We start from the raw sequence: 25,172 nt of genomic DNA, 5'->3' as shown, positions 1-25,172 counted from the left end.
CCCACGAGGATATTTACAATATCAAGCAGATCTATTTTTGTTTAAAATCATTATACCAGATTTCAAAGCTGATGAATAAACATATCTTGATTTAGTATCTGTTTGAAAATTACTAATACATAGGGAATGAAATGTTCGTTCGTAAAATGTCAGTGATTGTAAAAATTTATCGCACGCCATCGCATGCTGCGATGATAAATTGCACTGTGCAACTGATAACGCAGTTATTAAATTATGGGACGAACATCAAGTGATGCATTAAATCACACACCGCATCTCCATAAAGGGAATTTTACATGAAAATTTCTAAAGAAACTTTCAATATCCTGTGTCTTATACAAATGCTCCCTTCTCTCGAATAATTTATGTTAAACTTTGATATCATGCACATAGAATTAATACATCCATGTAACATTCGAAATTTACATAACATTTAAAATGCAAAATATCTCATTAATTACGATAATAAATTGACAAAATGTTTTAAAATTCTAATGTTTTGAATTTGAATGCTAGTTTATTTATGCAAGTACGTTTCTACATTTATTTTCTCAATTTTGTGATGTGTTATTCGTTGTACCTGACAGATTAAGTTTGCATCACTGAATTCAGTACAGGATCTAATGTCTATATTTCAACATGTGTACGCGACACATATCAATCCTTTTTACATAGCGCAGTACAACGGCCGATATACACGCGATGTAGTTTCGAGCGACGCAAACATCAATACGAGAATGCAGCAATCTTTTTGTCGTAAAATGTGATGCACGCCGAGATAAAGTGATAGAAAAATTTAATGACGCACGCGAAAGAATATATATATTTTTTAATAAATTAATTATTAATTGTGATTGACCACGAAAAAAGTTAATGCGAATAACATTGTTTCGCTAAATCATTGTTCAATCTTTAATTTAACGAATACTCCGAAAATGCGATGTATATATGTTACAATTTATTCGTGATGGAATATTTTATGAACATTTCTTTCCTTATTCTACCCTCCACAGATGGCATCATTAGTGTTCTCGTAAATAGCAATAGCTAAAGAAATGCGCATATGAAACGAAACTGTGAAATAGAGTGGATCGTTACCGCAGATTCGCACCTGATAATGATAAAATTGTCATGTTTGTTTATCAACAATCGTGTGTAAATTGAATGAATATTTGTGGACCGTTTTGCGAGCAGATTTATCATTTTCGGGCAACTTGGACATACATACATTTCATATCATTCAATTTAATTTAATTTATTTAATTTAGCGTTGAATCTCGATATCAAAACACAACGTAACATCAAGATGATAAAATGCTTTTGCATTGCTAAATTTATTAAAATACAAAGTAACTTCAAAGCTTGTGCACGCAAAAGTAATAAAGTAAAAAAGCCGTCGTATAATTTATTTTCAAGTGAAGATTGTCTTTTTTATTTAACGAAGGATTCGATAGTCTTTAAAGGCGAGATTTATGCCGCGGTTGTTTCCCATAGAATTTTAAATGAGACACCTGCACATATTTTGCAATGAAAAACCATTGACTATAGTCTGCGGCAACGACTCCGTAATATGGTCGCAACGATGGCAGCATAAGAACCATTGGCGACACAAATCTCGAAGAAGAAAATGCATTATCCTCTCATCTCTTCTCCCTTCTCTTTTCTTCTCTCAGAAATCTTACTTCGAGTCGTTCCCTACTTCCCTTCACTCCGCATATTCCTCAGGGAGAAGAGAGCATCGTCCACTTTGGTTTCATAGGACGAATTCTATTCCCGAGAAGAGCTTCTTTTCGTTAAAAAGATTGCTCTAACTTATCGCATAAATTCCCCGAGAGATAACATTTAGATATGAAAATATATTTGTGACGCATAAATTTTCCGAGTCTAATATTTTTATTATTTCAATCGTGTATTAGCATAATGTTTCTTGTTCCAAAGTTAATATTGTTTATTAAATTATTTAGTATTAGATTTTCTTTTTAAAATTTCCTCTTGGTTTTAATAACGTTATATTACGAGATAATAATACGCATAATAATAATACGCAGATAATAATAATACTAACAAATAGAGATGATAATAATAATAATAATACGCAGATAATAATAATAATACGCAATCACAATCACAAATACGATGACGTAATGTAATAAATACATGTTAAGAATTATATTTTTGCAAAGTATTATTTGAAGGATTTTTTAATTCCAAATGTATTCGACGTATATATTTTTCACACCAGAGAGTCTGAAAAATCTCGTTGATTAAACATGCAACTGAAACTTTTATAAGACGCATCTTTCTATTATAAAAAAAAGAAATTCCATGAACTAGAATTTTGACAAGACTGAAAAGTAAAAAAATTATATTACATTTGAAAAACTTTTTCTTAAATTGCTTCACCGAGCAGATACAAAATATTATTCCAAATAATTAATCTCTCATGTTTATGCATTCAATAAATATACTCCTTATATGCATTACCATTTATGTAAAAGGACTGTACATTTTGTGTATCGTTGCGTTCAGCTATGAATGGAAATATCGGGATTTCTGTTTGATACAATGCAATAAAAACGAGTAATTCAAACGCGAGTAATCCATATACAAAACTAATTCCTGCGTTCCATTAAAAATAATTAGAGATCCTGTTTCATATTGGCACGTGGCGCTAAAAATAATCGCATGCGTTTTTTTTTTCGAAATTATCGTCAAAGCTGAAATCTCGTTGTTTAATTAATACAAATATAAATTGAACAAACTGAAATGATTTTCTTACAATTTATTTATAATTTGTATTTGTTTATATTTGTGTCAAAAACAATAAAGTAAAACTTTGGGAGTTATTATATATATATATATATATATATATATATATATATGCAATTCGACAGAAATTTTCTGGGAGAATATACCTTCTATGCTGTAATTACGTATGCAATATTCTTGCGGAGAATGCAATTTATATATCGTTACCTCGCGTAGTTATGATGTTAATTGCATCCCCACTACTGTTGCATGCAAATTATTTTCTGCTTTGGATAATGCGCATCACTATGTGATGCGCACGATTATGCCTTTGGTTAAAAATTTTTTGCAACGTAATCGGAAAAAGTGTCGCTATTGTGTGTTTTAAAAAAGTTTGCTCTGTAGTTTATTATCAAGCTTATAGTACATGAAAATTATTTCCTTTTACTAAATGACTATCACAAAACATATTTTTAAAAATATCCAATTTCGACGAATAAAATTCAACATGTTATATAATTTCAATTTTTACTAGACATTTCGTAAGGCTTGTATCAAAGGTGTATAATTATTAATAAGAATATCTCAAGTTCGATGAAGCTCTCTTCTCCGTCTATTTATTTGCTAAATCCTTCGATGTCTCTTAAGAAAAAAACGCATTGTTATTTTTCATTCGTGCAAAAATAACGACCTGCTTTTCAGAATCGTGAGGAAAGATTGTTGAAATTTACATATCCAGCCTGAAAACCCCCTCGAGAATCTGAAATTTGCGAGTGTGGAGTGTGTCTTGGGTTTCGAAGTCCATTAGAGTGACAAAGAATGTCGATGACGTCGTCCTTTCTCTACGGAATTTATTAATTCTTTAATTATTCGGTCTCGGTCATTCACATCTCCCAGTGCGCGCGTCAAGCTTTTAATCTATTTAAATATAATTCATCGCCAACGCGCTGTAAAATCCCTCGCGGGCAAAACTCATCAACGATCAATCGGATTTGCAGTATTCCGAATAACAAATTTATCAAATGGAACGAAGAGTTTCGTTGTTTTTTTCGATATGCCTAATATATTCGAGCAAAAAATGTTTTAACGATCCAAATTTATCAGCTCATAATTCAAGGCCGTTCGTTGTAATATCTCTCCTATCGCGGTAGTTTTCGATTACGCCAAATAATTAACATGCTCTCCGTCAATTTTCCAAATCATCGCCAAGGTAAATACGGGAAATTGGCTCAACCATTGCTTTAAACGGATTTTACTGCGGCGCTAAATGAATTACTTTATCTTGCTGCAGCTTATTACGCATCTAATGTCTACTATTAAAACTACATTTCTTTGCTTCCGAGAGTTATGCATAGAGTTTTATGACATTTCATCTGTATCCGGATTATTGGGGAGTAAAAGCAATCCTTCGGCTGCAAAAAAATTGGCATTTTTCTGCTACTTTTCGTTTTCTTTCGAACGCAAATATGTATGACTTTTTAATGCAGTCGTGCACAGAACCCGTGCGCGTCCTTGCGCACTTCCAATTTCCTGACACTGCCATACATATATATCTCAACGTCAGTTGGAAATGGATTCCGCGGAGAGTGCATCCGTTTTGCATCATCGCATATACTATATTTACGTGATACCGCGGCGTCATATTTTCCGTCTAATAATATTGTACAGATACGTACGTAATACATACACAGTTACGTCTCATTAATGGTAGACAATACGTTTCATTCCGATCGATTATATGCATTGATGAGCGATTCCCGAGACGTCAAACGCAACCGTATGGGAAGTGTCCTCTTGGCATTATAATCATGGCGTTTCTCTAAATCACGGACATTTTATATTTGCAATAATAAAAAATCTTTATATGTATGTATGTAAAAATAATGTAAATCTTGAAATTTTAATTAAATTTAATTAAAATCAATTAAACCGATCAAACAATTACCTTGTAAAGCACTTTATTTTGTAAAAGCATGCAAATTTATTCCATAATGTATAAAATACAAAATCAATATAGTTTATTTTTTTAGCAAAATGGTATCGTGCACATCGCGCAATAATCGATCGTACGTAGATGTATATTGTATAATTATGTGCAAAAAAATTACAAAATATATAATATTTGTATGTGCATGTGCAATATGTGTGCATTTAAGTAGAATGCAAGTACAAAGATTATTTAATAAGATACATTTATGTTAATAAGATTTCCTATTTATTCTCTGTTTAATATAAATGGTAAATATATTCAACCTATTTCAACTACGCATATGTGTTGGATATTTAAATAATTGGGTAATAACCGCAAAACGAAACTGTAAAACCGTATTAAATTAAAGCAGACTGCGTCCGCAATAGTGAAATCAACTATGTGTATTGTTATGAATTATGAATCAATGAATTTTTCATTAACACGTTTTCGCGAAGAAGATATCATGGATTTAATTTCAAATTTTATTCCTCACACGAAACGTTCTCAATGATAGCAAAAATACGCGTAGATGTTGAACTAAAATTAAACTGCAGCAATACATAACATGATAACATTCCTTTACAACTCTGTAATAATGAGAGAAACATTTCTTAATTCATTAAATATAGATTATCGTATTTTCAGTAAATTTATTACTCCTTTCGTATTATCATTATGTGAAATATAAATATTATTAAAATTGCGGTAATCAGAATTCTGTGGACGCATCACCTCCATTAATCTGGTGCTCTCATCACGGGAGATTAAATGAATATATAGCATAATTAAGTACTAATTTATTGCTCTAATTCCGAATTTATCGTACATATGTATACATACAGTTTGCAATTATATCATTAATATTATTGATACTACTACATATTATTCACAAATATACTGTAAAATTCCTCGCGGGCAAAACTCATGTGTAAATATGTGATTAAGGAACTCTATGAACCCTATATATTAAAAAATATTATTTAAAATAAGAAATGTTTAATATTTTTATTATTTAATTTCTTTGAAAATTTTTTACTATAATATTTTGTTTTATCAACTTTCGAATTTTCTATATATATTTTTTTCAAGAAACTTATACGAATTAATAATGCAGAAAATTTAACCGATACGTTATTGCACATTCAAATTTTTAGGTACTGATATTTCTGATGTAAAATTCACAAATCCATTATTTTAAGATTAAGATAAAATAATTCAACACTCATCAGTGCAATGTGCAACGGCAGAATTGTAGAACACAATACAATGAGCTGTAAAATACAAGTATGTAAAAAGGAATGTTTAAACTAATTAATATTTCAAAAAAATTATTGTGCATAATTAAATTTTTTCTCGTTTTTTTTAAACAAGTACGTAATAAAAGAATAAAATAATTTTAAAAAATGGATATAAATTTGTATAAAACATGGAAATAATAAATACATGGATAAATATCTGGAAATTTATAATTCTTATATATTTAATCCAAAGAAGTATAAATTTTATATATATATGTAAACAAAATGTTGAAATATTTTATATATATTTCTATAAAAATATTAGTAATATAAAATAATTTAATAATGTACCTCAAAAAAATAAGAGAATATTTTATATATATTATATCGCAATCTAGACACAATAATTTATAGTTTTTATTGTGGAAATAAACGAGCAATTAATTTTATAAATAATAAATTAATAAAATTATAATTTGCTCACTCCATACTTTGTTATTTAATATTCCTTCGAGTCTCTTTTTTTGTGTTTGTCGTTTACACCTCTATTTGATATTTTTGCAAAAGCACGTTTAATTATGATCGCGCGTGCACTAATCACCAGAATCGCTCTGTTTGATACAGGCGCTTTTTACCATCACTCCCGATTAATTGCACACGATATGCATTTTATTTTATATTGAAGCAGAAGAAAATTACAGTTACATGAAATTCTAATCCACTCGACATTGGAAAATTGTGTAGCGAAAAGTACGTTGTCTCTACGTGTTGTTTTAAGATACATATTTTACGATAATTTTATTATCTTTTATTATAACAAATGAATAAATGTACAAGTTAAATTAAAGAATAGATATAAGTAAAGATGGATTGCTAAATGCAATATTTAAGAATATATAATGTTTTGTTTACTCCTGCTATACATTTCGATCGAATCATATCAGTATCGAATCATATGCGTTTATAAATCACCGATATGAATACATGCATGTACAAAAACGTCGAATATACGATACGCAATTGATATTAAAATATTAAAATAAGAAGTCAATAACGATTAATGTACGTATTAACAGTGAAATATGTCGTAATAAAACTCAAATTGATCTTTTTGTTCGCGAAATTTAGTTAATAATTGGAAAATTCGAAAATGATATCGGCATTTCTAATTTAATCGTGATACTGACAGCGTTACTTCGCGTATTAATAACTAATTGATGCACGATAACCGCAGATATTAATTAACCACACGAGTTGATAATTGTGAGTTGTAATAATCATAATAAAGATCACATATGATTTCCCTTAGTACCTGGAATATTTCGAGAGATAACACACGGAGCGTCTCACTTTATTTGTAGCTCACTCGGGGTTCGCCACACGAATAATAACGAAACTTGGTTTGCTCGAGTCTCGCCGTGTGAATGACAATAAGACTGACTCGCTCAATTCTCGTCGAGAGAATACGTTAAAATTGTATGTAAACAATAACGCGCTATACGTCACAAGAATATTCGGCATCGTATTATTTCATAAAACACGATTGTTTTCTACAATTGATAATTATCAATATTTGCACGATTAATTAAGTTTTAATTATTACATTTCTATTAGTCATTATGTATTTCGTATCGTAGAGTATCGGAATAAAATAACCGATATCATTTTCGAATTTTTCATTCATTAATAAAATCATTTAGTCATTAAGTAGATTGATTCGAACGTTACAATCCGATACATTTAATCTATAGCAAAACCTATTAATCCCGTATTTTAATATTTTGTTCACGTGCCGTAAATTTGGCGTTTGTACATTTGTGATTTATTAAAACGCTTATTTTGTAGATAATTTATTCGATCGAAATCTATCTCGCGGCAAAACGACATATTTTTGGATATTGCGTTTTGATCTATCTTTAATTGTAAATTAAAGTGCATTTACTCACTTGTGTTTTAATTAGATTTAATAAAATTAGAATTAATAAAATTATTATAAAATAAAGTGCATATTCGTTAACAATATAGATAGCATTGTATAAATTTGACCACGCGATTTTCCAGAACGGAAAATAAGTGTATATGTGTAATCGTTTCGTATTTTCCCATAATAATGTAAAGAGCGTCATTTGTCACAAATGATTAACATAAAAGATATTATACAGATTGCTGTGTAATAATTCCATTCTGGTAATTAGTGCGTGTATAATTAATCATATTCTTGTAAGTGAATATCATGTGAGTGCCATAAACAACAAACACAAAAAAGAGATGATCTGGAAGAGGGATATCAAGCGAGATTGAAATTATGGACTGAGCATTGTTATTAATTTATTATTTTTTAAAACTAATTTGTTTATCGTCGAAGTAGAGTGCATTTATTTTACCGCGCTTTGAGTGTTTTTTATGTATATAAAATATTCTTACTTTGAAATACTTGAAATATTTAATAAAATATTCATAATTAATATTTTATACAGATAAAATTGTGAAATAAATAAAATATCTCAATACTGTTTGTAAAGTTTATAATTCTTTACGTATAATTAAGTATATAAAAATTATAAATTTCTTTATCATGATTTATACAAATACAGCAAATTTTTTTTGAAAAATATTTTTTATTTCATTTCTGTATTATATATTTATTTAAAAAATGAATAAAAATTTAATTATGCGCAATAATTTTATTTTTGAAATATTAATTATTTTGAACATTACATATTATATAATTTAAACATATTTGTATTTTACAGATTAATATTGTGTTCTACAACTCTACTATTGCGCATCGTTTCGGTAAGTGTTGTATTATTTTACCTTAACTCCCCTCAAGGTAATGGATTTGTGAATATTACAAATATCAGTACGTAAGGAGGATAATTTGTAATAACGCAGCAGTTAAAATTTCTACATTATATTTTGTAATAAATTGTATGATATATACACTACCGCTCAAAAGTATTTGGCCACCTAGGTAAATTGTGTTTAAATGACTATAAATAAATAAAAATCATTCATTTATATTAATCTATATATTTAATATCAAAATATACAAAAATTTTAAATTTTTGATTCATCCATGTGTCCTTTATTTTTTACGGCTTCACAAAGTCTCGGCAATCTTCTTATTAATTTTTCTAAAGTTTCTTTAGATATTTTTGGCAGCAGATAACTGACGCAAATCTATATCCGTTACATTCTAAAATATCAAATAAACAAAAAAATTCCATGAAACACGCGCCTTTGTAGTAAAAACTTAAAAGTATTCATTCTAGGAAAAGAGCCATAAATACCTTATTTGGCTTTGTAGCTATTAGTAAACACTAGTTGTAGCTGTGTAGCTTTTATTTGGCTTTGTAGCTATTAGTAAACACTAGTTGTAGCTGTTAGTAAACATGAAGTGATATTTATAATATAGCTATTGAGAACGACTTTCCGTTAGCGCATAAACAATAAACATCGATGAAAGGCAATAGACACAATTTCGTTTTCGAGTTTTCTCTTAAATTAAGGGTGGCCAAATACTTTTGAGCGGTAGCGTATATATATATATATATATATATATATATATATATATATATATATAATATAAATATGAAATGTATATATAAAATATCTCATTCTATTTCGGACTATTTGAGATAAAATAGCAAAAAAGTTCACGAAAAATCCAATTAATATAATTTATTTTTCGTTATAAATATTTTTTAATAACGATAATAATAAATCCATAATATCTCATTTCTAATATCAGTTGTCTACTAATTGAAGCTATAAATTTGAGACTAGAGAAACAAATTAGCAATAAATTACTTGATCACGCTATTAAACTGATTTCTCGTGATGCAAGGCCAAATTAACAGAGGTGAATGCATCCTCCCTCTAAATGGAATAAAAATGTTTCGTGCCTTTCCTCGTTACGACTCGTTTCATGCGAACAAAACTCTGTGCATTGTTATCGTGTAGTCTCAGAGTAAAAATTAAATTCTCGCAGAGTATAATAGTTAAACTTCCTAAGAAAGTTTCACTCCGCGATTGCTAATAAACTTTTCGGCATTTTTTGTTTTATTTTTGCAACAATTCATTATTTTATTAACAAACTGAAAGCACATAACAACAATATAAAATTTATTTTTAGAAAAATAATAATAAATATTTCTCGATATTAATATTAATTATTAATGTGTGCAAGTATTATTGTTATTAAAATTCACGTTTATTTATATTAAATGTAAATTTGAATATTATCAACAAATTTCCATCGTTTTCCTATTATTTTTATTAGCCCAGAGTAGGTGGCCTTTTCGCAGGTAAAAATAAATCAACTATTCAAAGAAATGTTCGACATTTTCATAATTTATGTTACGTTCCATGAATAGGTGTGCCTTGTGCTGTTCCGAAAAATCTGATTTCCAATGGAAACATGTTATAAGGAATGATATCATCTCTTTTTTACCTAGATGATCAAGAGTGATATCTAACCAAGTGCTTTTCTACGTGTTGTATTTATCCTTGTTGAAAGAACAGCAAGTGTGGCATACCAAACCGGTCTTGCATGAAAGTGCAAATAATCAGGTCTTTTATCCATATACGATTAATAAATGCAATACGATTCGTTAAACGTAATAATAAAAAGAGGAAGAAGAAAGAGAAGAGCCTTACAGAGAGTTAAATTTAATGAGATTGCGGATATTTAACATATCATTCATGTGCTACAAAAAGATACCACGTCTTTGAAATGACGTTGAAATTTTTTTATCGTTAATTGCTAAATTTTTAAATTCCGTTTGTATTAAATTTTTTTGTCGTGTAGCACATTGAGTGTTTATAATTTTATTATTTGAGGTACATCAAAATATTCTCGATTGATAGTTGCTAAAAACATCATCTAGCCAATTGCTTAATGACGTAAACAAGATAGGAGGAAAATTATACAGGAGGAAAAGGATATGCATTCGTCGAATGTGATGAAAATTTGAAGCGTAGCAGATTCGCTGTAATAATCTCGAAATATTTCAATGTGGATTAATACTAATACGTACCAAATAGCATTAAATTATTCAATGATATATGCGCGCATGCGGATATTAACTTGACGATAATTATTCTAATTCGTCAATAATTACCAATTACATATTAAATATTTATTTCCTTTGATATCGATAAAGATATAATTATTACCTTGAAGCCGATGTAGAACGTTTACAAGATTTGATTATTGTCCGAATATAAGAATAATATATACATATATTTTTTGAAAATTTGGAAATAATCTTTCTTAAATGCGTATCGAAGGAATGCATCAATAAGTTGTGCCGAAAAGAAAGAATCGAATGAATTAAAGTCCAATGGGTTAGACACAAATTCATCGCTCTAATTAAGCGTTGACGTCAATCTGGGCAAACATTGAGGTAATATCACGAATGAAATTAGAACGGAAGAGTTAACTCATGCAACTGTATGCATTGCCAAACTCCGTGTTAGCCTCATGCACTCCATAATACGTAATACATCTATTTTAATATTTTCGATCATCGAATAAAATAGTTTGAGTAAATTAAGCGAAAAAAAATTTGAAATGCATTACAACTTATGCTAACAATAAGATAAAAAAATCTCAATGTTTGCCCAGATTAGCATCAATATTTAATTAGAACGATGAATTTATGTTTAACGCATTAAATTTTAATTTGTTCGATTCTTTCTTTTCGATACAACTTATTGATATACTTCTTCGATACTCTCGCGTCTAAGAAAGATCATTTCCAAATTTTCAAAAATACATTTCAAAAAATACACAGAAAAAAATAAGTATCAAATCAAAACTTATATACTTAAACTAATGCGTTCATTGTTTCGTATATACGCAACAATTTATAATTTTCTTAGAAGAACTTAATAATTAATAAATTTCAACAATATTATAGTCTTATTTTAATATTGTAATTGTCACCTCAAGAATATATAATTATTTAATTCTACTTTAAGAAAATTATAATCTTTGATTTAAAAATGTTATTTTCTATCTAACATTGTTTCTTTTCTATTCAATAAAATTAAATCTTAAATCATAAGAATATATTTTTCTTGATTGAACTATATAAAATAGCTTCATTCAAGTAAGCAATTATTCAACCAATTATATTTTTCTTTAATTAACGCAATATAATCTCATTTCAAGATGTTAAAAATATATTTTCAAAACAAGAATGTCCATTTTTTCTGTATATATTAGGTGTATATTATTCTTATATTCAGATAATAATGAAATCTTGTAAACATTTTACATCAAAAGATTCGTAATAATTATGTCTTTATCGATATGAAAAAAAAATACATATTTGATTGTAATTACTAATTGACGAATTAAAATAATTATCGTTATTATATAAACAACTCTATCAAGACGTGTCCTTTTCTTTCGACAATAATAAGACGAATCATTTGCTTCATCCTCTACAATATCCATAACAAAGATTATAGATTATCTATTTGGCCTAACTGGAAAGGCAGAGACAAATTGGCTCGTGCAAGGCAGTCGTCAGTGCCAAAAGGCTGGGCAATCTCTCTCTCTCATTCTCTCTCTCACCGAAGCTACGCAATGTGGCGACCGGTTGATGGAGGGGACCAGACATGGGGGCAGCTGTTTGCTCGCCATGGAATGGATCGGGGGGTCGCGTTGGTATGTGTACCCGCCAGTAATGCCACATCGGTGGCGCTCACAGCTCATGGAAGATAGGAGACTGTCCGAGTGATTCGATCGCTCGAAAATTTTCATAAATAAAAATTTGCATCGCAAGTGCGAGAAAGGAGAAAGGAGGATCGTCGAGCCGTGCGAGGATCCGTAAAACAGCCGCTGAGAAAATCCATCTTTTCGACGCCTCATTCGGCTCGAGTCTCGGGCTGAACTTGAGCGAAGGCAGCGTGTAAAGCAGCAACGGTGAAAAAGTGCGCGCGCACGTGAGCGACGCGTTTCGAAGCTACCCATCCGTTGGTAAATCTCCAAAAATCGATCCCGACCCTGCGCACGACGTTCCGTCACGTGTCAGACGTTTAACTCCGATTTCATCGTGTGTGTACATAGGAAAAATTCGACAATTTTCACTCCAATACTGAAATAACGTACTGAAATCTCATTTCTCTCGCGATAACGATAATAATGGAAGAAATGCCGAACATCGTGAATCAAGAAATTTAACGTAGGCGAGAGATGGCAACGATAAAGCAATTTGAAGAGAAGTAGGATACATGGATTCTATCGTATTTTAGTTATGAATATTTATCCCGCAATGATGTATCGTAATGATGATTGGATGAAGATCCCAGGAAACTTGATGGGACCAACGACGTCCAAAAAGCGACTCTGTTTTCGTGTGGAAATGTGATTTACAACGTCTAGCTGCCTAGAAACGGTCCAGCTGAATGGAATTTGCTCTGTGATAGCCAGGTAGTCGATACACGACAATTTTTCTCCTCGAAAGGCATGACGAGAGAGGTTCTGGCGGAACTTTAATCTCGGTCGGCTTGCCATCAATGGTATTCGGATGGCGAACGGTGAACGGACACGTACGCGTGTCCTTGCGAGGTTGGCCTCACGCGGCAACAGCACGAGAGCATTGCATAATCATAAACGATACGTTCGCGTTTCAGAGATTTTACAACGACAGCAAATGTTGCTTAAAGTTCCACTCGAGAACAACGTCAATTAAGATACATCCTCGGCTTCTCCATGTGATGTTTATAGAGGCTCTTTCTCGCACGCGCTACGTAAAATAAAAAAATTGCTAGTCGGTAATGTATCTTTTAGAAAATCTCTTTTGCCACCAACTATCTTTTTTCTCTATATTAGAAAAATTCTTCTCGATCCGCACATGGGTTTGATTAGATTCAACTTTACCAACAATAATAGCAAAAAATGACATAAAAGTGAAGATGAAAATTTTTCAGAATTGACATGTGCCTTTCAGAATAAAGATACGACTTTAAATAATCGCGACTCTTTATTGGAAAGGAAGTAGATAGTCGTTTATCAAAACGCGCGCAGATAACGAGGACAAAGTCCGAAGGAGTAAACAATCATTTGTGATGTAGGAAAATGCATCAAGTCACGAATCGTTTCGTTTTCAGAGGGAATTTAGGATTAATAATTTCAATGAGGAGATCAATTTATCGTGATAAAAATCGTACGATTTATGCAAAAGTACTGGAGAAGACGAGTGAAACCATATAAAAAATAAGGGAGGAAAGGGGTGTTATCAGAATGATTAATGAGATGAAAAAGAAAATGTCCTCTCGCGGATATTCTTCTTCTCTTTTTGTTATCTTATCATGTTCATGTGCTCGATTCGGATTTAAAATTACTTATCGGGAAATCAAAAAACGAGTCCCCACATCAGGTCGAATTCTAACAATTCATTTAGCTCTGAACTATAATTATCCTATTATCATCCCGTCGAACAGTAATTCCCTTGTTAAGATCTAATGAGCTCCAATCTGTATTGCAAGCGACCACTTTTGCCCCTTCCTATCGGTTCGAGCACGCTTCAACGTCCACGCTTTCGCGAGAAACAGGCTGGTACGGCACATAAAAGAATATTTTAGCCGATCATTACTCTGAATAATACGCTGATAAATTTCAAAGATAAGCTAAGCTCGATACAACACAAAATACAACGATGTTTTTTCTACAAATTTTTAAGTAAAGATAAAATTTTAACCTTTCAATTTTAACATTTTTTTGCGATACAGGTATCGTTACCAAAATAATTTTGCCTTTTTCAAACATAGTTATTCGCGATGTAAAAAATTGACGGAAACTCGTGCTTGTTGTTGAGAAGATTCGTCTCATTTGTAATAGATGTTTGATGCTGGTAGGCATTGTACGAGCGATCTTGTCATTGATCTTGGAGCATACTATTTACCATCATCAAGATCTTAACGACTAACGGACGACAGCAATAAATTTGATTGGGCTGGTAAATTGTCCACTCCGAGAAGGAAGAGAGACGATGTTCGGTCCACTTCTTCATAATGGCCAATTGTCGCGCGACGGAACCGAGTGAGTGCGTGTCCTAAGTAAACAATAAAATCGTTTCAAAGACGATCATGTTGCATCTACGTGGCGTTGCATCGCAGCGCTCGTGTTAATATCTTTTTACCGCTAACCATTTTTTCACTTTTCAAACATTTTACATGTAAACATTTAGTTGTTAATACGAAATAGACAAGCCGATCAGAATTTGCCAGCCAGAACGAAAAATCGATAAATTGTGGATTAATCATGGATTTATAAATTAATCATCATCATTAAAAAAATTAATAACTGAAAAAACTTTGAGTGACTTTAAAGTATAATGACTAAAATATAACATGATTCTCGTCATGCAGTCCGAGAGAGAGAAAGATGTATGTCATATTATGATAAGAATACCAAGTACAAGCGAATGACAAGCTATTGACCTTTTCCAGTTTTACCCAACCAAAGAATTGCTTTAAGGATCTACGAAGAACCGCAAACTTTAAAGTTTTACCAAAGAAAAGCAATACGACGTACCTTATCGAGTAATACTTGTAATTGCTATCGCTAATTTATGAAACAAGCAATACGTCGGAAGGAACCAATCTTGTTGCATCGAAAATATTCGAGAATATTGATACTCTCGAAAAAATAAAATATTTCGACGAAACATTGAGATATATCAAGCGAAATCATCAGGACCGATCTCCAAATGAAATTTCGCAAATCCTCCTTATCCAGCCCGAAGATGGAATTACTTTCGAGACGTTCCTCGAACGATAGGATATCGACCTTGAAGAGGTCGAGATCCTTTCGGGCATCTGTGAAACTGATATCGAAGATACGCAATCACGCCAACTTGCGATTGACCACCGGCTTCGACCTATCGTCTATCTCGAAAGATCCCAAGAAGGAACGCAACCTCTATGTCATTGAAGAATCTCGGGACTCTGAAAGGTCCTTGAACCTGCGGAAGAAGGATGCGAGTTCCCGCATCGTCGACAAATCCGGTGAAAACGAGACATTCTCGAATCCTCGAAAAATTTCAGTGTCGTCAAACGATATCGATTCGCGAGAAATCACCAAGGATCTGAAGAGCAAATTATCCTTGACCGACAAAATAATGGGTAAAGGCCGCAAGGACACGGAAAAACCTTCCACGAAAAACGAAAGCGTAAAATCACCAAAGGTTATTCGCATTTTTCGCAGGAAACGCAGCGTAGAAAATTCTCAGGACGATACTCGAGAAAAAAACTGTAGCGTATCCTGTGAGGATATACATCAACCGAGTAAAAATGTATTCTATGAGAATCCAACGTTCGTATTGGATACTTCCTTGGACTCCTCCGTCTCGAGCTTTCTTTATGAAGAGGAAGAAAAGGAGGAGGAGCAACGACAAGATAAAAGCGAACGTCCCGTGTCCTGCGAACGTGACATCTTGACCGTCGTCGTGGATTCTCATAAAGCCGCAATTAAGAAGCCATTCGATCACAAAATTAATTACGAGCGAGATGGATACGACGATGAAAAGTGTCTTGAAGAGTCACAGAATGCATTTCGATCCAGATGCGAGACCGATCCTTTGAGATGTTTTTGCGAAGGGAGAAACAAGGATTCCCAAGCGAATGCAATGAACGGGACCCGGAGGATTGCTGAATCCTTCGGCGGATTTGATCGCTCGAGGATTAAATTTTACAGTAAAGTACACGAGACAACAAGGAAAAACGCGTCAAACTATCTACAAGATCAAAAATTCTTTGACAATGTCAACACCTGTCCTTCGAAATCTTGCAAAATCAGGACGGTCGATAACTTTACCAACTTTTGGGTGAGCAGACGTGGTAATAGTTTTCGAAGTAAAATGGCGGCTGATAAAAGGGATGTGAAAGAAACGAAGGATTACGAGCGGATCGGTCAGGAGCGAGTTCTCGTATCGACATCATCGGGATCAAGTATGCTGGATCAATAAGTTTTCTAATTAATCAATGGCACATGAGTCGCAATTAAGCAATTTCTAGAAAATTAACTCGAATTTTCGCAACTCGCTAAATTATCGATTTAGCCAGATTCTTTAAGGATTCAACATTACTAGAAAAAAGAATGTAGATTGATAAAAATCACTTTTACTAGCATATTTTCGCATTAAATAAATTAATAACTGGAAAGTTGTAGAAAGAAAGTATGTTTATCGTGAAATCAAATGATAAAGAAGCATTATTATGTGGGAAAATTTCTAGTCGTGAAAGTGGCTCGAGTAAAACGTACAAACCAATCGCAATAATATTCTGCGCGCATAATATTTCAAGATAGAAATTATGCGCAGCCTTTCATTTTTCAAATTGCACTTTTGCATTTTATTTTCTTTTCTTAGAAACTCAATATGAAACTTCTATTTTTCCATGTCTACTGAAAGAATTGTATCAAATAAATAAAATATTTATTTGGTATAAAAACAAAATCATTGTCCGATAAAAGTGAAAGATAGAAAAATAAATCTGATAAATCACATATAAGAAATTTTATCTTTTCGTGATTTTTTATTTTCTCTCTTAAATTTTATTACCTTATTAATCTTATATTTCTATTCGTTTATTTACCTGCATTTACAATATAATATTTTTGGTTTGGTTAATTTATATTATTTATTTAATCCATATTATTTTTTTTACATTCGCACAGAGTTACATTCGTTACAAGGGATGGAGTTCCTGGAGGGTTTCGGCAAGAAGAAACAACAGCCCCAACATTTGAATAATCTGTCATCGATACATATAAATCCTCTCTCGGCACAATCCCTCAACATACACTTGCATGGTATTTTTGTTCTTTTTTACTATTTTTTATTTTCTATTTTTATTTCTCAAATGCCTCTTCATTTTCATCAAACTTGTTCTTTTGTCTTAGCAAATTTACTTACAATGGATAATTGAAATCATTATCATTTTTTTTATTTTTAGCTCTATTTGCGGCTGTGGAACATGGCCATTTGGATAAGGCGAGGAATATTTTGGAGTCTACCGATGTGGATGTAAATAGGTGAGTTTACTTATAGCAGCGAATATACAAATTAGCGACTTTTACTCAGAGTAATTAATTAATCTTAAAAAATGAAAGAAAAAGAGAAACTGATTATTTTTAATGCAAATGACACGATTTTATCCGACATGTAAATATTTAATTATATTATTGAAAAATCTAGATACACATAAATTATTAAAGTCGCCTGAAAATAATTAAGTATTCTTATTTTAAATAATTAAATATTTAGTTTTTATACCGACGTGCAAAAGTTAAAGACTTTTAAAATATCTTGCGACAGTCAAAAAGAATTCAGTCGATTCTATTTACCTTCAAAGAAGCACGTGCGACCTAGAAGCCGTTCACTTGAGGTGCACATTTCTTCAAGGAGTTTTAATCGAATGTACGAGCTGAAAGTTTTCAAGCGCACCGGTCAATCGCGCCATTAGGAAATTGTTCAACTAGCGCAGAACTAACATTTTGATTCAATTCGACATGAATCTTGGTTGATCTCGAGAGATCCAGGTCACCTTGAATTGTAGACAACGATATAAAAAAAGTAATTGTTGCATTTATGTACTTTTTTGGCGCATTAGTAATCTATAAGTAATTTATGATTCAAGGGAGATTCAAAGAAAAAGAGAAAATCATGTAATTTTTTGATGAATGAAACAAAACATTTCTTTTTATTTTAATCACTTCTCACAACGCGCATAATTATTTTTCTATCAGGTCTGAAAGTCTAGCAGCTTTTATATTAGTTTAATTAAGTTTTCAATCTAAAGCGTATTAAATTACACTGTTGTCCGTGAATGAAAATGCGTTGCAAATTAGCAGGAACCTTTTTAATCTGACGCGCGACACGTGCTCTTCGTTGCGCTTTAACGCTTTTAAAAGTTTTTCATAACTAGTCGCGTGTGGTAATTGCGGAAAATTGTCGTTTACTTCTATTTCCGACGAACAATTGTCGGCGGATTTGTCGCTTACTATATATCATATGTTCATAGCGTTGCCTGTGACGCTATTATGTGTAATGTGTATTTTGCATAGCACATTAATACTTTATATGTAATATTTAAAAATAGTTTATACTAGAGATCCAAAAATCTAAGAATAAATTTTATTATAATTGATTTCTTTGCACATGATATATCCAACTTGTCTTTTATTTACAAATATTCGGTATAAAAAAAAAGTTAATAGGAAAATTCTTACAAAATTAAAATAATCAGTGAGCAGTGGGCAGCAAAAAAGGTTATGCAAGTAATTTATTACTGAAATTCATTTAATTGACATTTATTTTATCTTATATAACTTTAATATATTTATTTGATCTCCTTTACGCTTACAAGTAATTCGAAGCAAAGACGAGAATAATTAAATGTTTTAAAATAAATCTCATTAGTCCGACGACTTTCCGCTTGGCTAAAGCGAATATTTTCCATTCGATGAAGCAAATAACGGGCCGAATCGCCAAGTAAATATATATAGAGAGAAAAAAAGCGAGATATCATGACATCGATTTATAATTCAGGAAGAGAGGAAGCTCACGCTCTTACGTACATTTTACTCTTTATCGATCTTCTAACACTTTATAAACGTTACCAAAAGTTTTATAAAGCTATTTTATTCTACGAAAATCTCGCTTTAACGTGATGCAAAGTGGAAATTATGCAACTACTTTTCAATTTTATTTTTAATATTAGATTTACCGTGAATAGAACGCGATGCAAAGTTGAAATAAAGTTACGTGCTTAATATTGTATGCAATGCCGTTTAAAATTATGAAACAACACGGGCTTTACTTAAGATAAAATATAAAAAAAATTGGCGGAAAATTCTAAAATTATCTCGAGCGCTATAAATTTTCAGTTTAATCTATCCTTTTTAATAGAAATCTAAAAATAAGTCTTACTATTATTATTTACGGTTTTATTTGCAGCGTTAATAGCGACGGATTGTCACCACTGGATGTTGCTGTACTTAGCAACAACAGGCCGCTGGCAAAAATGCTGGTTGCGTTCGGTGCGCAGGAAGGAAATCAATGTAAGTACAATTGAATCCAATTACAAATTTCACGCCGCATAGCGCGAACTTCGTTACGAACGACGAATCGTGACGAATCCCGTTGATCCGAAGCTTCGCGAAAAATCGCTTTTCCGCTTTCCCGCGAAATGGTTTGCCTTTACCGCGCGAAAAAAAAGCCCAAGAAAATCATCGGGTCGCGGGCGATTCCAATTACGATTCCGTAGTCTCTAATAAAAATGCCGTCGAGCTTTATTGCGTTGCAACGAATAAAAATAAAGAACAAGATGTGTAAAAAAAAAGCGGAAACTGGAGGCAGCACTTTTTTCGTAACGTTTTATCCGATATATCGAAGCACAGCGTAATTACGATGGAATGTGTAATTGCAAAATCTATAGTAGCATCTAAACATTTTTCAACGCACACTTCCGTGTGCTCCATTAAGCTAGACGTACGTATGAACCGTAAATGCAAAGATACAGACTATAAATACGAATAAAAATACGCTTTCATTGGATATCCCACGCGCATGATAAAACCACATGCGATAAATCCCAAAGCTTTTTCACTCACTTTTTATATCAATTGCAACAATGAGACTTGTGCGATATGTCTGAAAAATCAATAAATTTGCCGACCTCATTAGAGGTATAAGTATTTGAGAATGTGTCATGGATATTTACTGCATCACAAGCATCACTCAGTTATCGTTTTATGGTTTTGAGAAAAAGGATGAAAGTTGATGAAAATAAATTTTGTACATGCCAAGTGAGATCCCAAGGGAAATGTCACGTTATTAAATCAGCAACTCGATCTTCATCTTTGCGAAAGTTTCGTCTCTTAATTTGTCTCGTTACGCTCGTTAACGTTTCAGTGCGATGACGCATCATTAGCAAACCAAGTCCTTTTGAGAAATGAAATATAGAGTAGAAATAAGGATACTCTTCTTCCAAACTAATTTCAGAAATATCTGCGACGAATTCTAGCAAATCGGGAGAGGATAAAATTCAACTCGGCCAACGTTTAATACGCGCGAAGCACTAAATGTATCATCTAAGTGATGCAATTCCCGTGCATCTCCTTTTCATTAATTTCTGCACTGTCCGCTTTATGCTGAAAAGTAATTATAGTTATAACTAGACTCTTAATTAATCGTGGCAAAGTCATATGATCTTGCAGAGAGATCGCATACTGCAGCAAGATACTGCGATGATATTGCAATGATCGATTGCAATGTCAATATTTTAATTAACGCGCAAAATGTAATAATTACGCGCGAAACAATATATTATTGCGACAATAATTATCGTTTACAAAAACGTGACAAACTCGATTCAAATATCTATATATCTAATTAGGATCCGCATAGACGTGACACTTCTTGCTTTAAAAAACATACATTGATAATGCATTGATTTTAAAATATGCGTACATTTGATTAGCCAACTATTTAATTTTAAATGAGTAGCACTTTTTTGCACATGATCATTATTTTTATTCACGCAGTTAAGTCTCCGGAATCTCTGGGAAGTCATTTGGCGTCATTACTCTCGGAAGCGGAACACAGAGTTCAAGAACTCGGCGGCGGTACTTCCGGCAGCAGTGCGACTTTATTGGAGCCACCTAGCATCCACAGGGCTAGTTTTTCCGCGCAACATAATAATCTCACGGGATGCAGCGGCAGTACGGAAGACAAGCAGCTTGCCCTATGGGAAAGAAGAGCCAGGGCCCTCAGAAAAATGTTACTGGGTTTCGACCAAGCGCGTGAGTTTGAGACATTTAATTTAAATCTGCAAAAGGTATTGCCGAGTATATAATAAATTTGTAAGAAATATTTTTGCTCCAATTATGTATAATATAAATGTGTCATTTTGGATATCTTAGGACCACCCGACATGCCATTCCTGGTTGCGATCGATGTTACCGGAACGACTTCGGTAACAATCAGGTTTCAGGAACCAGACTCGCACGATTCTCCGATTTGTACCAAGTTTAAAGTTCAGTGGAGTTTGCACGATGACTTTTCTGTTATTTGCGACGAGAGGGAAGTCTTGGACATGAAGCAAAGAGAATGTCGTATCGAGGATCTAACTCAGGGTCAAAAATATTATTTTCGCGCTGCTGCTGGAAATTTGAAGGGCTACAGCAGATTTAGGAATTCGACACCTGCGCATGTTACACCTAGCAGTAAGTAAAATTACGTTATTGTTGCACCGACACTGGTATAAATACATTAACTCAATTTATCATTGTATCCTAGGGTGCATATTTGAACGCTTTTGATTTTACATATATTTATGACGATTCTTAAAGGTTGGAGGGACATAGATGGCAGAGTGCCGAGGTTCGCGGGACGATTAGAACAATTAAATACGCTCTTCACCGATATAAGACGACCAGAGTACACGCAAGAGACACCGGCGGTACAGAGGCGAAATCACAAAAAGAAGACGACGATAAAACAACTCTTCACAGCGACGAGTAAATTCCAAAAGAATCTCAGGCGAGGAGTATTTCTCGCGTGTCTGCTCTACCACGAAGACAAAGTCCTCGTTACCAACGAGGACTTCTTACCTGTAATCGAAATCGACGAGACGTATCCTAGTTGTATTTATAACGATTTTCATTGGCTAATGAAAGTTGCCTGCACCTGGGACGACGTTAAATCCCTCCGACAAGACATGGAAAAGAGTCACAGCAGTTCGACGAATCACTTTAGAATAAAGTTGCTTCAAGCTGCTGCTCAGATGCAGGTATAGTGTATTAATATATTATTAAAATTCACTATAATTCGATTAAAATATAAAAAATATTCTATAATGTTCGATGCGTGTTGTAGGCTGCACTGTGCATACAAGATCTTGGGCAATTATATCACAAACCTGTCAGAGACATTCAAGGCACTTTGGTATTTTCGACGGTGAATTACATAAAATCAGCAAAACTGATTTCCGTATTAAATAGCCGATGGTTACCGCTCAGCAAAGTCATAAAGAAAGTCATAACGCACGAGGATAGTAACGTTGCCGATATCTTGATGGCCAGCATACAAGAACAAATAACATATCATCAAGTCAGCAGTATCAAATTGTCCAAAGGATTATACCTCGGTTATCTAAAGATGCAGAGCAGCGTGGATCTCATACAAGTCGTCGTCCCGACGAAATCTCCGAATGTGTTACCGCACTGCAAGATTCGCGATAATCCACACGTATCCGCGTAAGCATATTCTTATCGAAACGGAAAGCACTGCGGTCGCGCATCACAATTACCTATTGTATTTTCTGTTAAGGGACGAATGGGACTACCTCAAAAGAGTAACGCGCATCTGCATGTCCGATTCTTCCGTAAAGGAGTCCGAAGAGAAGGAGAACGTGACGAACGAGGCTCAAGGCACGGAACAGCAAAAGTTGTTCGTCGATCTGGTCGCCGCGACGGCACGACGACTGTTCAATTATATGGAGATCAGTCCGGAGGATTCCTTGATACATCGACTTTACGACGCCGAGGTGATCGAGCTGACGTATGACGTATCGTTTCTCATCACCGTGCCACCTGCCGAAACCGCTTGTTGCGTGCCAGGCACGCGAGAGATCCTATTACAACGCGGTGATCTCCTGTCGTTGCCTATTCAGGTCTTTGAGATGGTGCACCTGAACACGTATCAAAAAGACGTGATCAATCGTTACTCGAGGCTCAGCTGCATCTTGGAACTAGACACGGCACAGGCCCAGCATAGTCACAGAGAGGCCTTCAGCTCGTTAGAGTTGAGCGTTGCGAAGGATAAACTGGCGAGATTGCAAGACCTCCAGTCGCAAGTGAACACGGTATGGAAGGGTGCCAGGTGGCTAATCGACGTTATAACTTTCGCGAGAGATCGCGGCTCCTCTCAACAAAACGTAATTATCGATACTTTCATAAATTTGTATCTTGATTATCATTTGTTGTTGATATTAATTTACAATATTTTTTCGCAGATTGCATCGCAAACCGTTGGTATATCTATGAAGCATCTGCTTAGTTTAGACAGAAACAAGAACAACACCAGCAACAATAATAGTCTAAAGCGAAGTTTGTTACAATTACCACCTAGAGATCCTAAGCTCGTTAAATCAAGCCCCGGCCGAGGTAGCTGGCCGGGACCGAATCTATCCAATTCCGCTTCGAATCTTCTCACAACGGAATTCAGCAAGAGCGAACAACAGCTGCCCAGCGGACAATACGTACGCAAGGGTAGCAGCACCTCGAATACATCGTCGGAACCGCAGAAATCATTGTGCGTGCCGATGAGCAGTAACAGCAATCTAAGCAATCTGACCACGAGCAGCACCAATCATCTGATGCCACTGCAAAATACGCGGCTGCCGCCCTCCAAATCCGAGGACACCCTAATCCTCACCAAGTACAAACATAGCCCGCGAAATCGCTCCGCCACAATAACTACTTCGGCATCAGCCAGCACTAGTCCGCTAATGAGCATTAAGCCCATCCTTTATGGCGGTTCGCTATTGAGTGTCTCGACGGCGATGACAAACACCACGAGTCTGCTTAGTGTATCTGTGAGCAACACCAATTCCGACAGTCTACATTCGTTGAGCAGCGAGGACAACTCTACGACGAACTCGAGCGTCTGCTTGAAAGCCAGTCATACGGTCAAAGTTAAAACGTCCAAACCGACTGCGAGCGTCGCGGCGATGGCCACCGTTCCGCAGGATAATTTAGACGAAGAGAAGGAAGAGGCGACAATGATGCCGGCACCTCTGCCAGGCATTCTTCAAGTAGGTTTTCTCAATTCTTTGACTGTCTTATACTGTCGATAAGAAATTCTACATAAATGTATTTAGCATAGATGCAACGTTTAATTTTCAGCAACATTAATATTTTTCTGCACACTCGTGCGATTTATAAATGATATTTCTCCTTCCTAGGGAACACAAGTCTAACCCGATTATAATTAAAAACAGCTCGCTTGGTCCTCTAGTGCAAACCGATGTAGCGGACATATTGAGTAAGGCGCCCAATTTCAACGCTTGCTCTGCTCGGTTATGCTTAAATATTATGCTTAGTGTGCCAAAATCAGTGCGGCATGAAGGATTCATTATGACTGTTTTATACTTTTTAATAGCTACTTGGAGATAAATTATATCTGTATGTA

At 33.7% G+C, this 25,172-nt stretch overlaps 1 protein-coding gene and 1 long non-coding RNA gene across 12 annotated transcripts in view; one reads left to right on the top strand and one right to left on the bottom strand.

The window, feature by feature from the left end:
- Positions 1-25,172, bottom strand: part of LOC145975219 (uncharacterized) — a 51,270-nt gene that overhangs the window by 4,772 nt on the left and 21,326 nt on the right. The gene's annotated exons all lie outside the window — the stretch shown is intronic.
- Positions 1-25,172, top strand: part of Wake (ankyrin repeat and fibronectin type III domain containing protein wide awake) — a 78,410-nt gene that overhangs the window by 48,737 nt on the left and 4,501 nt on the right. For 4 of the 10 annotated variants that reach the window (XM_083105542.1, XM_083105544.1, XM_083105543.1 and 1 more), the window contains 9 exons: positions 17,654-17,788; positions 17,932-18,010; positions 19,935-20,038; positions 21,524-21,781; positions 21,902-22,204; positions 22,331-22,770; positions 22,857-23,236; positions 23,310-23,916; positions 23,995-24,795. In XM_083105542.1, the coding sequence (XP_082961668.1) occupies positions 17,654-17,788; positions 17,932-18,010; positions 19,935-20,038; positions 21,524-21,781; positions 21,902-22,204; positions 22,331-22,770; positions 22,857-23,236; positions 23,310-23,916; positions 23,995-24,795 (3,107 nt within the window). The other 6 variants (XR_014439915.1, XM_083105540.1, XM_083105547.1 and 3 more) reach the window with 6 other exon arrangements.

The sequence above is a fragment of the Camponotus vicinus genome, unplaced genomic scaffold (assembly GCF_025532165.1).
Source record: "Camponotus vicinus isolate PSW18456_S1 unplaced genomic scaffold, iyCamVici1.0 SCAF_7, whole genome shotgun sequence".
NCBI lineage: Eukaryota > Metazoa > Arthropoda > Insecta > Hymenoptera > Formicidae > Camponotus > Camponotus vicinus.
This window is presented reverse-complemented; position numbering and strand designations above follow the sequence as displayed.